This window comes from Cydia fagiglandana, chromosome Z (assembly GCF_963556715.1).
Source record: "Cydia fagiglandana chromosome Z, ilCydFagi1.1, whole genome shotgun sequence".
Classification (NCBI taxonomy): Eukaryota; Metazoa; Arthropoda; class Insecta; order Lepidoptera; family Tortricidae; genus Cydia; species Cydia fagiglandana.
In genome coordinates this window covers 6,772,188-6,787,929 of record NC_085959.1, presented here as the reverse complement: position 1 = coordinate 6,787,929, position 15,742 = coordinate 6,772,188, and the positions used below count along the sequence as shown (strand labels likewise).

Here is a 15,742-nt window from a genome sequence, read left to right as displayed (position 1 = left end):
TAGGTAGGTAGGTATTGTAGGCAATCACATCTAGGTGTGCGATTGTTTACCTTTGTTAAACAATTACCGCTATCCAATTTCCAGTCAAATCCCAATTGTATCAACCGTAATTATTTGTTCAAGCGAATAAATAAATAAAAAAAAGTTGCGCGGAAATCTGCGCGCGGACGCTGGCAACACCAATTACGAGTACACAGTAGTCAGTCCAGCGCGGGCCGCACTCGCGAACGCACGCGTGTTTCGTTAACCCATGTCATCGCGATGGATGTGTTACCTAGTGGGAACCTATTTCGTGAGCTCCAGGATGTCACCGACACTGGCTATTTCGAGTGGAAACTGTCCCTAGAAGACTACTGGCAGCAGGTAAGCGTGCCATGCCGTGCGAACGTGCGTAGAGTTACAACTACATACATACCTATATGTCTGGAGTCAGTACGCCTGCGTGAGGAGAACGGTCGATTTTCAATTTTTTTCTCCGGAAAATTGATTTGGACGTTTTAAAATGGGAATAAATGCATTTACTACGTTTCCGAGGCGTCTTTACGCTGCTAAGCGCCGAGTGTTTACTTTATTGGTTGCGAGAGAACTAAAAATATCTAATGCTGCGAATGTTTATCCGCTAGTCGAGTCGGACTCGATTCTTACACTCGATGCGGGTGTTTTAAGGGGTCAATTTCGACCGCACTTGGGAATCTGGCTCATCCAATTGTGTTCTTATCTTTATTTCTTATCTTTGTGTTACTGCTTATGATGCGAAATATTTATTTTTTCCCACGTAACTATCTACAAAAATCATTTTTGTTACAAACACAAACATAAAATGTTACCAAGACTAAAAGTAGGTAGGTAGTTATTTAATAATATTATCATTAGCATTACATTGTTTTGGTTAAGTAGGTATATTATAATTATTGTTTATAATAATATTATCCCTATTCCAGTTACAATATTATGTTTATGTTTTGTCCCGATTTGCCATAAGCGAAGCCACTTTGACCTAGTTTTTGAATGCGTTACATCCCCGGTTCAATATTTTGATATGGGTTCAAAAAATACGAATTTTGAGTTTGTATATTGCCTGATTTTGTTTTGTTAGAGTTTGTTACGTTTTTTAGTTTAAGTATATGTATTTTGATGCATTTTTTATCTTTAAGCTTCTGGGTTCAAATTCAAAATTGAGTTCCCAATCTCATACGTTACCAAAATTTGAGAAAACTTACCCGTTTTTGCCTCGGAATGGGTAAGTCGTTAATTTGTTTTTTTTTGTAGTTGATTTTTGATCTGTTATTTGAGTTGAATGGGCTCCTATTTCGCTCAAATGACCAAATTTTGAGTCTACTTAGGTATAATATATTGTAATAGGAAATTCACAACGAGTGGTGATAGATTAAAACACGACCGAAAGGGAGTTCCGAATTAGGTATTCGCACGTGTATCGAACAACGTTTTACAGTACATATGCCTCTTTAAGTTTTTAACATAGTTACGTAATGTGCTAACTATCGCACTAGTGCGGTAAAGTATCACCATATGTACAGTCGACTTCAAAGATATGTTTAAATTTTTCGCCTTATTACAAAGGGGCTGTCCATAAATTACGTCATAGATTTTTGACGATTTTTGACCCCCCCCCCCCTATAATCATCCAAAAATCATGCTTCAAACCCCATTTCCTCCTACATGCCCATCATGCTCGTCATCCGATGCCCAGACCCCCCCCCCTAAATTGAAATGACGTAATTTATGAATAGCCCCAAAGGAGTAAGGTGCAAAAGTGTGAACATATTTTTGACGTCGACTGACGATTATACATTATAAATATTACCTGTTTTCGTCTTGAAATACGTTGTTCAGTTGTTTTTATACCACTTCCGTTACTCGGCTATCGGGGAGATGACTCGTGCCTGTGTCATTGTAGGTATAGTTATATGTACGTACTTACATGTAGGTATGTAGTCATATACATACAGGGCTGTCCCAGAATTCGACGTCAAGCCGTAAACGGATCATAGACCAAGTCATAACAGTTATCATAAAAATACAAAAAAAAAACCAACTCATGTTCTTTAAAAATTATGGTCACTTTAAAAATTCACTAAAAAATCCACACGCTGTAATTATTCAAGATTACACAATAATAAAAAAATTAGAATAAATAATGGAATTTGTAGTAACAAGAGTTAAAGAACCATTACAGGGTGTGGATTTTTTAGTGAATTTTTAAAGTGACCATAATTTTTAAAAAACATGAGTTGGTTTTTTTTTTTTGTATTTTTATGATAACTGTTATGACTTGGTCTATCATCCGTTTACGGCTTGACGTCGAATTCTGGGACACCCTGTATGTACACTGGCGTTCAAAAGTGCATGGAGATGTTTCAACTGTCATATTAAGGCATTACGGTCGATGCACTTTTTATATCCCATTCTATCCATTCACTTTTGAACGCCTCTGTATCTGTATAGTCAGCCAAGAAAGTGGTCTACCACTTTTCGACTCTATCATCTGATTGATAGAGTCGAAAAGTGGTAGACCACTTGCTTGGCTGACCGTACCTACATAATAGCTAAACCAATCAAGTCCACAATGACAGTATGGCACGGTGGCAATTTTACATTGTTACAATTGTTACAAGTGTTTTAAACTGGCATTTATGCCGGGCGATGTGAATAACATTCTGACAAAATCCTGACGTGACTAGGGTTACCAGATACAAATTTAGAATCTCCTGACTAAAATCCTGATTTCCGAATATTTTTCCTGACATTCATATTTTTGACTACCAAGAGGGGGGCGGAGGGGGGGGGGGGGGTCTAGCCGTCAACGTGTTACGATTCAATTTCTACAACATATGTTTGTATGCTTGAGTAAAGATTTGTTAATTAATATTTACGAAGTTATTGATAAGTTGCGTGGATCTCATTTATTATTTTTTTACAATGTGTTTGGATTAATGTAAATAAAAAGGTAGGTACTTACTTTATAAAAAAGTCTATCACTTCCAAAAATTCCTGACATTTTCGTGTTACGTCCCCATTCCTGACAAAGGCCAAAATTCCTGACATGTCAGGAAAATTCCTGTCATCTGGTAACCCTAGGCGTGATGGTAACGCTACCCAAGATGCTTAGTCCCAAATAACAATAACTTAGGTCTATAGACTCTACAGGTAGACAGTCAAGGTCGGCAAGAGGTTGCATTCCTTTACGGCGCCGTTCTAATGGCGCCTCTACACGATGGGCCAGCGCTGGCCACTCCAAGGGATGCAACGCAGCCATGCGGTAGAATGAGATAGCAATATCACTTGCTCCCTCTAACGCATAAACGCGCTGGACCATCGTGTAGAGAAGCCATAAAGCTGAACTTTTATTCATATCCACATACCACTTATATTAAGATGACCGGTCTGGCCTAGTCGGCAGTGACAGTGACCCTGCTTATGTAAACGATGGTCTTGGGTTCGAATCCCGGTAATAGCATTTATTTGTGTGATGAGTTTGTTGCCGAGTCTAGGATCTTTTGTCAGGCCAAGCAATAAGAGGGTATAGAGGGAAATGCTAGGAACACAATTTTTGTTTCCGTTTGGACTAGTTAGGAGGTGAACATATCAAAATCTTTGAGCCGAGAGGGGGTTAAAAACCAGGGATGTTGCGGATGCAGAACTTTTGACATCCGCGGATGCGGATATTTAACCCTTTATAAGGCAGAGGCGATATATCGACCACATACGCTCAATCAGAAATTCAACCATACTGTTTTAATAATAGGGCTCAAAATCGTTTGCATTAATTGAATATTCAACTTGCTTTTAAAATAGATTTTTGAAATGTAGGCTTCTGATAGCTGCAACAAATTCTGCGATAGCACGTCCCTGTCAACGGGCCTTATAAAGGGTTAAAGTCTCACATCCGCGGATGCGGATGCGGATGTCAAGATTTGGTACTTAATAAACGTCAAATATAAAAATTTTAGAATTTTTTATTTAAAAAAAAACGAAACGTTTAGTATCTGAGTAAGAATATAGGTGCGTTATATTTAATAAATAGTAACTTGGCCGACTTTTTGGGATCTAGACGATTTCGTTATACAGGGTGATCAATCTAAATGGGTCAGTATGGAGAAGTCAGAAACTATAAGAGATAGCAAAATCTGTTCTTAGGAACCATGGCTTCGATTTTAGATTTAATCATAATGGCATTCAATTTTTTTTTAATTCTATCATACATAACCGGGATTCGAACATGGTCAATATTCTTGTTGTTTGTTTGTATGGCAACTTTTAAACGATGCGTGATAGGTGGGGGGTGCTCGACCAAATATCATAGAGGGCCCCGAGACAAAACAAAGTACCTTAAAAAAAATCAAAATGGCCGACTTTTTTTTTAATTTTTTCAAGTTGGTCCGAGCGCGCTGAGAATTGGCATGCGGCGAGCCTGAAGGCCCAAGATTACAATGTCAAAAAAATATTTTTGGAAAAATCCAAAATGGCGGCGGACACGGGCAAAGACAAATTTCCAAGTAGGTTAAGCCAGCCTGAAGGGTGAGCTTCAGGCCGGGAGGCCGAAGGCCGACCCCGGTGGAGGGCCGAAGGCCCGAAGCCTCCTCCCCGACGCCCAAAAAGCGACTCCCAATAGGAAAAGTGTTGGGTCGTGTTTACGCTCCAACTTCCCTCTCGTGTGACGCTTCGGGCCTTCGGCCCTACGCAGAGCTCGGCCTTCGGCCTTCGCAAGCCTCGACGCTTCGCCGTGCGGCTTCGGTCATCAAGACAGTTAACTTGGTAGAACGCTTGGAAGCACCGAATTCACGCAGTTCGGCCTTCGGCCTCGCATTTTGGGAGTCGGGGTGGAGGCTCAGGGCATTCGGCCTTCCACCGGGGTCGGCCTTCGGCCTCCCGGCATGAAGCTCGCCCTTCGGGCTCGCTTATCCTACTTGAAAATTTTACTTTGCCCGTGTCCGCCGCCATTTTGAATTTTGCCAAAAATATTTTTTTGATATTGTAATCTTGGGCCCCCAGGCTCGCCGCATGCCGAATCTCAGTGCGCTCGGACCAACTTGAAAAAAAAAAAGTCGGCCATTTTGATTTTTTTTTATGTACTTTGTTTTGTCTCGGGGCCCTCTATGATATTTGGTCGAGCACCCCCCACCTATCACGCATCGTTTAAAAGTTTCCATACAAACAAACAACAAGAATATTGACCATGTTCGAATCCCGGTTATGTATGATAGATTTAAAAAAAAATTGAATGCCATTATTATTAAATCTAAAATCGGAGCCATGGTTCCTAAGAACAGATTTCGCTATCTCTTATAGTTTCTGACTTCTCCATACTGACCCATTTAGATTGATCACCCTGTATATAATGACGAAATTACCTAGCACTTACACCGTCGGCGCCGCCGCTAATACGTTCCTGTTACCGACTTGGTCGACATCCGCATCATGCGGATGCTCCGTATCGATTTTATGCGGATGCGGATGTTGAAAATAATGCGGATGCTCCGCGGATGCGGATCCAAATATTCGCAACATCCCTGGTAAAAACTAAAGGTGCCATTTTTCGGTTTTTCTCTTATATTTTGGAAACTTTGCGTCTTAATAGCGACATGACTAATAAGACAAACCGAAAGCTGATTAAATTTGTCACAAGTTTAATTTAGTCAAGTTTTTCAATATCTTGAATAGTTTTCGGGATATCCTGTCTTGAAAGTTTACTTGAGGCTCTCAATTTTATCTTGAATTCTACATCAGTGAAGCTACTAGGCCATGTTTGGTATCGTTTTCGAATAAATTGGGAGTGCCAAATTTATTTACGGAATCACATTGACACCATTCCGAAGTAAAAACGTATAAAATTTAAACAATTACCTTTTTAGGGTTCCGTACCCAAAGGGTAAAACGGGACCCTATTACTAAGACTTCGCTGTCCGTCCGTCCGTCCGTCAGTCCGTCCGTCCGTCTGTCTGTCACCTCACCAGGCTGTCTGCCACTGTCTCTCTGTCTGTCACCAGGCTGTATCTCACGAACCGTGATAGCTAGACAGTTGAAATTTTCACAGATGATGTATTTCTGTTGCCGCTATAACAACAAATACTAAAAACAGAATAAAATAAAGATTTAAGTGGGGCTCCCATACAACAAACGTGATTGTTGACCAAAGTTAAGCAACGTCGGGCATGGTCAGTACTTGGATGGGTGACCGTTTTCTTTTTGCATTTTTTTTTGCTTTATGGTACGGAACCCTTCGTGCGCGAGTCCGACTCGCACTAGCCCGGTTTTTTTTAAACTTCTCGCAGGCTTACATCGCTGGACCGATTTATTTGAAATTTGGTACACAGACACAATATAAATAATAGTACTAAGTACAGAAGACTCACTCTCTAACAAAACGCGTCTATTCGATCAGCACAGATATGGCCGCTAGGTGGCGACAGCATCACGCGCGGCTTATGGCAAACCCCAAAATTGGGGCTGAACGGATGTACTTTTAGCTACCTGTAGCAAAGCGACGAAATCGCGGAGTGAGACACGCCCGACACAGATACCTATTTTGAGTCCCAGGACAGGACATAAGATGGTTTTTATCTTTAAAATCCTCCTTTAAAGGTGTAAAATTGGGGTGTAGGGGGATTCAGTTAGTTTCCGAGATAGGTATAATCAAAAACCGAAAAATGGGACCTTAAAATGACCCTATGAATTTTATCTTTTTTACAAGCTTTTATTTAACCTGCAACGTTTCTATGTATGAATGTTTATATTGCACTTTATTAGGTACAGTCATTGGCTAACTGTACAATCTTCAGCTGTCTGCGAACTCTTAAAAATACAAAATGTCTGACTCACACTAATTGGTCCAAATGAATTTTAACTGGCCTAGTCATTATCTTTACAATGTTTAAACTATGTATGGATAAGCCACTTTTAAAATGTTTGAACATCGGCGGGCCTAGTTTCGTTCGTACAGTCACCATCAGATATACGGGAGCGGCGGAGGTGCTCAAAAATATGTGCTCGCCTTGACAACCCAGCAAACATTTTTGGTCGATATTCCGAAAAAGGCACCTATTTTAGGTCGCACAATTTAGGAGACCAAAATGAGGCACGTCGAGTCGACATAAATGGGGAAAAAACGCACGTGCCGGCGACGTATTTATTGACGGTAAATTAGTGATTACAACCATTAGGTCAACACTAGGTTATGTTTCCGACGTGGATTCGACGTCGCCACGACGTGCCGCGTAGTGAAAATGTACTAATTTGGTATTCTTTACCACCTTTAGACGTGATGGCGACATATTTTTATCCATATAATTACTCTGCGAGGCAATATTTAGATGAGACGCGATGAAGAGAAAAAGAGACACAAACATTACGCTTATATATTCTTTTCACTCAGAAACAAAATGTCTAACAAGAAAACAACTTTAAGTTGTGCAATGATAATGGCGGCCACTAAGTCATGTAAAATAATTTAGGCCGATTACGCTGATGAAGAACGATGAAATCTAGTGCACAGAAATTGTTTTCGTGCAGTATGTTAGGTTTACATACAAAACTATCGATGGGCTTTTGAAATATTTAAGTTTTCAACATTTTATAAAATCAAAATGCATATATTTGCTTGTAATTGAGTGTTGTAATTGAATATTTGTGTGTGTGAGTGTATTGATTTGATCAAAAATATTGTTTTATTTTGAATATTAGCACAATGAAGTACCGTGCGATGGCACCATTCAAGATATAACAACTTAAATTATGCAATTTCATATTTAGCATCTCGTTATAATGAAAGAAAATGGCGGCACAACCTTATGGTATTGATAGTACTTTACAAGTGATTTTAACTATATGGTCGCAATTTGGTATCTATTTTAAGTAACATTTACCTAAAATTAGTAGCTAAATCGACATAAAATCGACGACCTAAAGGTCTCCGTATAAGAAATAATTACGTCGCAAATACACCTAAAATGTCTTATTAGTACATTTGACCTATTGGTCAGACTTTGTACTTAATTTCACCTAATATTTCGACTTATTTTCAACCATTAAGTCCCTGACTTCATGGTCCCCGTATAAGAAATAATTACGTCGCATATACACCTAAAATGCCTTATTAGTACATTTGACCTATTGGTCAGGGTTCGAAGTTAATATTACCTAATATTTCGACAGATTTTCAACCATTAAGTCCCTGACTTCATGGTCTCCGTATAAGAAATAATTACGTCGCATATACACCTAAAAGGCCTTATTAGTATATTTGACCTATTGGTCGGGGTACGAAGTTAATTTTACCTAGTTATACGACTTATTTTCAACCATTAAGTCCGTGACTTCATAGTCCCCGTATAAGTAATGAATGAATGAATGAATGAATGAATGAATGAATGAATAATATTTATTTCAGGACTAGTCCCATATTATGTTAGTAACAAGTTTGGTACATACTTAAATTTAGTGTTAGTGCAAAACAACATAAATAAAATTTATAATTTATAATCTATAATTTATAATAATCTACCTACGTGGAGCGCGATACATGGAGCTGTGTCCATCTCCGCATCAGCGCGGAATCCCAGCGGTCCGCGAACGCGCTCAGGATCCCGTTGGTGCTGCAGCGAACTCGGGCTAGCAGGGAGGCGCACCGCTTGCGCATTATGGCAGCAAAATCGTCGGTCCGCGCCTCCGCAAACATGCCCGACGCACTACAGTGCCGCGGCAACCCCAACAGAACCCTAAACGCGTTGTTATATTGGACTCGCAAGTCGCTATATGCCCGCTGCGTAAAGTTGACCCACAGACCGCATGTATAAAAAGATTGGCAATATGCCTTGAACAATGTAATTTTCACAGGCTGTGAGCATCTTGCGAACCTGCGAGCCAACATATTACAACGGACAGACAGCGACCTGCGCTCCCTCTCCACGTCACAATTATCTTTTAAGTCCTCCGTGACCCAGTGACCCAAATACTTCACCTTTTGCACCCTGTTGAGAGGTGTGCCACTGAGCGAGATACCAGGAGCGTCCGTATAGGTCTTTGACCCTGCCTTAAAAATAATCGTCTCGCTCTTTTTGGCATTGTATTTGAGTCCATGGGTCACAGCGTACGACTCACACATTGCGACCAGTTTTCGTAACGCGCCAATCGATGGACTCAGCAGCACCATATCGTCTGCGTAACTAATGTTATTGACACAGATATCGCCAACGTGACATCCGATATTAGTGCTGCTGAGCTCAACGATTAGCCGGTTCATATAAAGATTGAAGAGCCGCGGCGAGCTTAGCCCCCCCTGCCTCACCCCGCACTCCAACCCATATTCATCTGAGTATGACCCACCCCATCTTACTCTGTTCTTTTGATTGCCGTACCAGTAGCGAAGCATCAAGGCGACCTCTGGCGGTAGTGTGGTTTCATGCTGCAACTTGTTCCACAGCGCATTATAGTCTACTAGATCAAATGCCTTTGACAAGTCCAAAAAACAGGCAAAAACAGGTGTATTTTTATCAGTGTAGTACTGAACAGTTTGCTTGAGACACAATATTGCACTCTCCGTGGACAACCCTGGCCTAAAACCAAATTGTGAGTCGTACAAGTTTAGGTGCTTAGCGAGTTGCTTATCAAGCAAACTGTCCAGAACCTTGGCCAGAATAGTAGCTAGCGAAATCGGCCTGTAATTGGACATGTCAGAGGCATCTCCAGTCCTATTCTTCACTATTGGTACGACTACCGTGTACATTAGTTCATTGGGAAGGTAAGAGTGGGCAATGCACAAATTAAAAAACAAAGCAAGTACTCTGGGTAGGTGGGGACCTGCATACTTTAGATGTTCGACGCTGAGGCCGTCGAACCCCGGAGATTTCCCTCTAACCATATTATTTATCACCGTGGCAACTTCCTTTGTTGAAAATTTTACAGCGAGATTCGTGGAGTCGCTGTCGACGGCCCCAGAATCACCCACCGCCGACCGCTCAGAGAGCGGAGTATGTACCTTAAAACTTTCTTTAAAAGCATTAGCTATATCCGCAGGATCATGCAGACCAGAAACGCTCGCAGGAAGGCTCGACTTAGGATTTAGGCTTTTTGTTCGCTTCCAAAATTCACCAAAACGTTTTTTAGAGTGACTTCTAGCTATCATATCCATTTTTATTTGTTGCTGATTATTCTGACAATATTTCAGTTTTAACTTAAACAATCGCCTTGATTCTCGCATGCTATTGTACACATCGCCATGCAAAGGTTTACCACACGTTAACCACATCTGGTAACGCAATCTCGCCTCCCTGTGCGCGTCGCTGACATGCAGGTTCCAACCTGGCATTGAGCGTTTTTTAAGCCGATTTGTACCTTTATGAGAAAACTCGGCGCCCTGTTTAAGAGTACTTACTATATTATGATGCAGTGTATCCAATAACGATATGTGACCAGCATTCGTACACAAATTATTTGAGCATTGGTATAACTCTTCTGGCATAACCACAAGTCTTAACCTATTATTACAAAAATCATTATATTTCTCAATCTGCTCACTGTCCCTTTCCCCCCATATTACTTTATTACAGGGGTAGTTGGGCAGATCTCTAACATGTCTAATTATATCTATGTAATAATTACGTCGCAAATACACCTAAAATACCTTATTAGTAGATTTGACCTATTGGTCAGGGTTTAAGGTTAATTTTACCTAATATTTTGCCTTATTTTCAACCCCTAAGTCCCTGACTTCATGGTGTATTTATGAAGTGAAATTTACGTTTTATTATCCCTATATTTTGACTTGGAAGTAAAAGTGTACAATACGTAAAATAATTGGTGACTTAGGACGTCAATTTCACTTAAATTGGTAAAATCTTCTTCGAGCCTAGGAAAAAATACTTAAAATGTTTGCTGGGAATAGCGTCTCCAGATATTGGAGCGGCCAAGGTCCAATATATCTGATGGCTCCTCTACACGATGGGCCAGCGCCGGCCACTCCAAGGGACGCATTTATGCGTTAGAGGGAGCAAGTGATATTGCTATCTCATTCTACCGCATGGCTGCGTCCTTGGAGTGGCCGGCGTTGGCCCTGCGTGTAGAGGAGCCATGATGGCGGTCAATAAAACTATGGAAACGGATTATTTCTTCCGACATTTCGAGTCTTATAAATTTTGCAAGTACACTGAGAGAAAAGTACAACAAAAATACACTTATAATTACAAAAATAAACTTAATCCGGGGACAAGGAGAGTTAACTAATAGGAACAAATTGACTTTTGCAATTTCTATTAGTTCTTGCAATTTCTATTATCTGTTTGTTGAAATTATATTTGGGATTACTGAGCTGTTGTAGAAATAAATAAACTTTACAGAAATAGTGAAACGTCCATAATTATTACTAAAACTTCATTTTCCCCCCCAGTACAGAACTGTTTTTTAATTCCTGGTGATGATTTTTCTCTCAGTGTATAATGCGTTCCCATGGTTTTATTTCATACGTGTTTCATATTGTACTTAAACATTTCATCACTAAGACAATAATCAACTGGAAACTGGAATTAAAAACAAAAAATCTACGACAGATACGTATCACTGTCAAAAGTGTCAAAGTCACTTATGTCACTGTCAAGTAACATTTCCGTTTTCGCCAACCGTTTTGAAAGAAAGAAAGAAAGAAAATACATTTATTTACGTCAACCAACCAGTTATATTACAAATTTTATATCGAGACATAGACGTTAAATAGGCCCCCCATTTTGCAATATGCTTATTTATATTGGCTTCGTTACTATTGATAAATAAGTTTTTTTTTGTCATAAAAGGTACTCACATATACTATATTTTGTCTGAAATGACACAAAACAGGAAAACTTAAGTAGGTATCTAATAATATAACGGCCACGTTTCCCGTAACTATGACGCGTAGAGAGAGGAATTGTATGTTCGTCATTATTTTGTAGAACTGAGGCAATATTCAAGAAGAAATGACACGATTGTCGGTGATCATGAAGTAATGGCTCCTCTACACGATGGGCCAGCGCCGGCCACTCTAAGGGCCCCCCCACATCTGGCGTCTTTCGAGCGTCGGCATCTGTCGGCGTCGGTCCAGCGCTATGGAAAATGACGTCGCTGCGCAGTTGCGTCGACGCTGCGTCGACGTTGCGTCGACGTCGGCCATTGAATTGTAGACGCCGACGCTCGAAAGACGCCAGATGTGGGGGGGCCTAAGGCACGCAGCTAATATGCGTAGAATGAGATAGCAATATCACTTGCTCCCTCTAACGCATAAATGCGTCTCTTGGAGTGGCCGGCGTTGGCCCATCGTGTAGAGGAGCCATAACAGCCTCAAAGCCTAGTCGGTAATGACCCTGCCTACGAAGTAAGACCTCCTGGATTCCGATCTTGGTATGGGCATTTATTTTTGTTCATCACAAATATTTGTTCACGACTTATGGATGTTTTCTAACTACCTATTCAATATTTCACGACCTCTTTCGATTTTGAGCACAACAAAAAGTGTACCAAAATTTCCATACAGGTCTTCATTTCATACATCCATTCCGTTACCGTCTTTATTATTTGGAGCCTGTCGTGTCCCACTGCTGGGCAAAGGCCTCCCCCCAATTTCTCCACAAATCTCTGTCAAGTGGTAATGTCTGGCCACTCCTTTAAGAAGGAGTCTAGTTCATCCCGCCATCGCCGGCAGGGTCTGCCAGGTCCCCGATTTGAGTTTTCGGGCTCCCACTCTGAAGTGATTTTGCCCCACAACTCATTCGGCATTCGGCAGACGTGACCAGCCCAGTCCCATTTTAGCTTGGCCGCCTTCCGAGCTACATCGACGATTTGGGTCTTGGAGCGTAGCGTGGTGTTCCGGACTCGATCCGTTACCGTCTAAGTGTAAAAAATTGTAACGGAATGGGAAAATAAACTTTAAAAGTATGAATCATTCCGGAGGCATATACAATCCAATGTAAAGTTGTCTATATCGCAATTAGTCTACATCGCAAACGGTCTAGAACGCAAAATGCCCACATTATTTTGTCCGTTTTATCTTCAGCTTACGCGGCTAACTAAATTTAATGCAGTTCTAAATAAAAACGATTGATTTAATACGTAAATATTATTTTAACATCAGATACTTATCTTGAATGTCATTTTCACACGATATACTTACCAAAGTTATCAGAATCCAACAACTTGTATAATCTTAACAACACATTACTTGTGACGTTCCATGGGTAAAGGTACCCTATGGCGGTTGGCACTTCACTTACGTCGCGTAGCATTAGGATTGGAGAGTCGTTATTAACACATTAACTGCCAGCGACTCCCTAGGGGAGTTCACTGTTCGTAGGCGCTTTTCGCTACATACGGTTTTTCCCTTGTTATCGGCTACGCTCGTAGCGCGTAGCTCGGCACTGAATGTGTTAATAGCGTAAGCGCCGACCGCCATAAGGTAGCTTTACTCGTGGAACGTCACATTTTGTCGTTATCGCACTCCATAACAAAGATATTAATATTAAACTGTATTGTTTCCAAACAACTCATTCTCCTTAGTATGAATCACACCACTAATTATAAATACCTTTAGCTTGCATTCTAAATTAAACCTTAACACGTTCACTTAAAGTTTATATTGTGTGTTTAACAAGATTGTTTACTCCAAATAAGACCGTAAGGTTATCGTAGTAAGGTCGAAGTTCACTTGACCTAGTCGCTGTGAATCACCACTAAGCAAGACTCATACGGCCCAATTCGGACCATGCTTCTAATGTCACAGCGATACTATACCGATGTCAGTGTCAAAAGTGACATTTCAAGCAGAAACGTCACTTTTGACACTGACAGATCGGCAGCGTATCGATGTCACATCGCATAAGCATTGTCCGAATTGGGCCGATAGTTCTTTCTTCCTAAATAGACAGGTCCTTATGCTTCAAGTGCAATAAGGGCCTTTTTATCTGAAATTCTAACAGAAAATATGATATAATGGCTCTTATCGCACATGAAGCATAGGACCCTTCTCTGATGGAAAGCCTCATTTGGTTCCAGCTCTGCGTTTCTATCAAATGGCTCCTCCACACGATGGGCCAACGCAAAAGACTTTAATTTGGTTACCGTTCGTATATTGGTCCTAAATGTCCTAATTGATTAATTGAACACCTGTATGTGCTTTATTTTTGTGAAGATGATATGTTGACCTTCTTTACAATCTTTACATGTGTATGTTAAGATACACTGGCTATAATGTTGCCAGATCGAAAGGCGCCATTATCTAAACAATATGAATTTTTCGGGATTTTGGGACTTTATAAGTCGGAAAAAAAAAACATTCTAATTAAAGTAATTGTATTAAAAACAACGATATTTTACATTATCGGCACTACGTCAGCTCGCTCGCTCGACGACAGTTCGGAACTTGAAATTGTTGTTTTATAACGTGAAGCTGTTTTTGGGGACAGTTTACACTTTGTCGGGAATCGGGAACACATGCTAAAAATCGGGAGAATCCCGCCAAATCCCGACCATCTGGCAACCCTAACTGGCTATCCAGGAACTTCTAGAAGGGAGAGAAACCACAAGACACGTCCACTTGGCAACAACCATTGATTGAAAGAGAGCGATGATATGTAGGTACAGTGTTGCCAACTGGGATTTTGAAAAAATGCTGGAGTAATGTCTAGATTATGCCAAAATTATGCCAAAGATTTTATAAATATGCTAAAAAAAATGCTAAAATGTCACTTGAAATTAGACACTTAAAACACATACATTTTTCAAATTTGCCGCCTTTTTCTACTGACAAGATCTGCTTGACCAACTTTATATAGACCGTCGACGTCCATCCGTCCACAAAAATCAAAATTCATGTGAAAATATGAACCTCATAAGGCGATGGCGCATATTGTTTCTGCCAAGTTGGTGCAAACTTGGCTTAGACTAAATTATGCTAAAAAATATGCGAGATGCTAAATGGATAATTTTGGTGCAAACCGAGTGAAATATGCCAGATCTGGCATCATTTATGCCAAGTTGGCAACACTGTGTAGGTACACATTAATCTGTCGCCGAGAATTGTTACCCCCTTATTCATAAACGTTTACTAAAGTTGACGAGCCGATAATAATCGTTTGTCCCTTTCCGTCATACCAATACGTCGGAAAGGGACAAACGATTATTATCGGCTTGTCAACTTTAGTAAACGTTTATGAATAAGGGGGTTAATATCCAGAGAGGAAAATGAGGAGGACGTTTGTATGTAAAGGCAGGCGTGGCTCACTCCGCGATTTCGTCGCTTTGCTACAGGTAGCTAAAAGTACATCCGTTCCACCCCAATTTTGGGGAAAGCCATAAGCCGCGCGTGGCGCTGTCGCCACCTAGCGGCCATATCTGTGCTGATCGTAACAGACGCGTTTTGTTAGAGAGTGAGTCTTCTGTACCTAGTACTATTATTCATTCTGTGGTAAAGGCGAATTTCGCGCGGCTCCACTTTCGTCTTAACGGCCTAGTCTACATTTCTTTCATACATACTTATTCAGTTTTAAAAACCCTTGATAATAATTCGCGTCTTACATAATTTAAAAGCGAGATACTATATCAAACGAACATACATATTTAATACATATCTAAGTACTTAGCATCCGATTTCACCACTTGATTTTGAGCTTTATGCATTGGTAGATAAAGTCTTAATTTAATTTGCGTATTATAGTATAATTATCGCAAACAAATACAATGAGTTGTTATCATTAAGTACCCGTTA

General features: G+C 40.4%; 1 protein-coding gene across 5 annotated transcripts in view; it reads left to right on the top strand.

Moving 5' to 3' along the window:
* The first annotated feature begins 216 nt into the window (after window positions 1-216).
* LOC134678752 (Krueppel-like factor luna) overlaps window positions 217-15,742 on the top strand; it is a 133,756-nt gene continuing 118,230 nt past the window's right edge. For all 5 annotated transcript variants that reach the window (XM_063537451.1, XM_063537448.1, XM_063537450.1 and 2 more), the window contains exon 1: window positions 217-363. In XM_063537451.1, coding sequence (XP_063393521.1) covers window positions 262-363 — 102 coding nt within the window. In that variant the 5' untranslated portion in view covers window positions 217-261. The remainder of the gene's footprint in view (window positions 364-15,742) is intronic.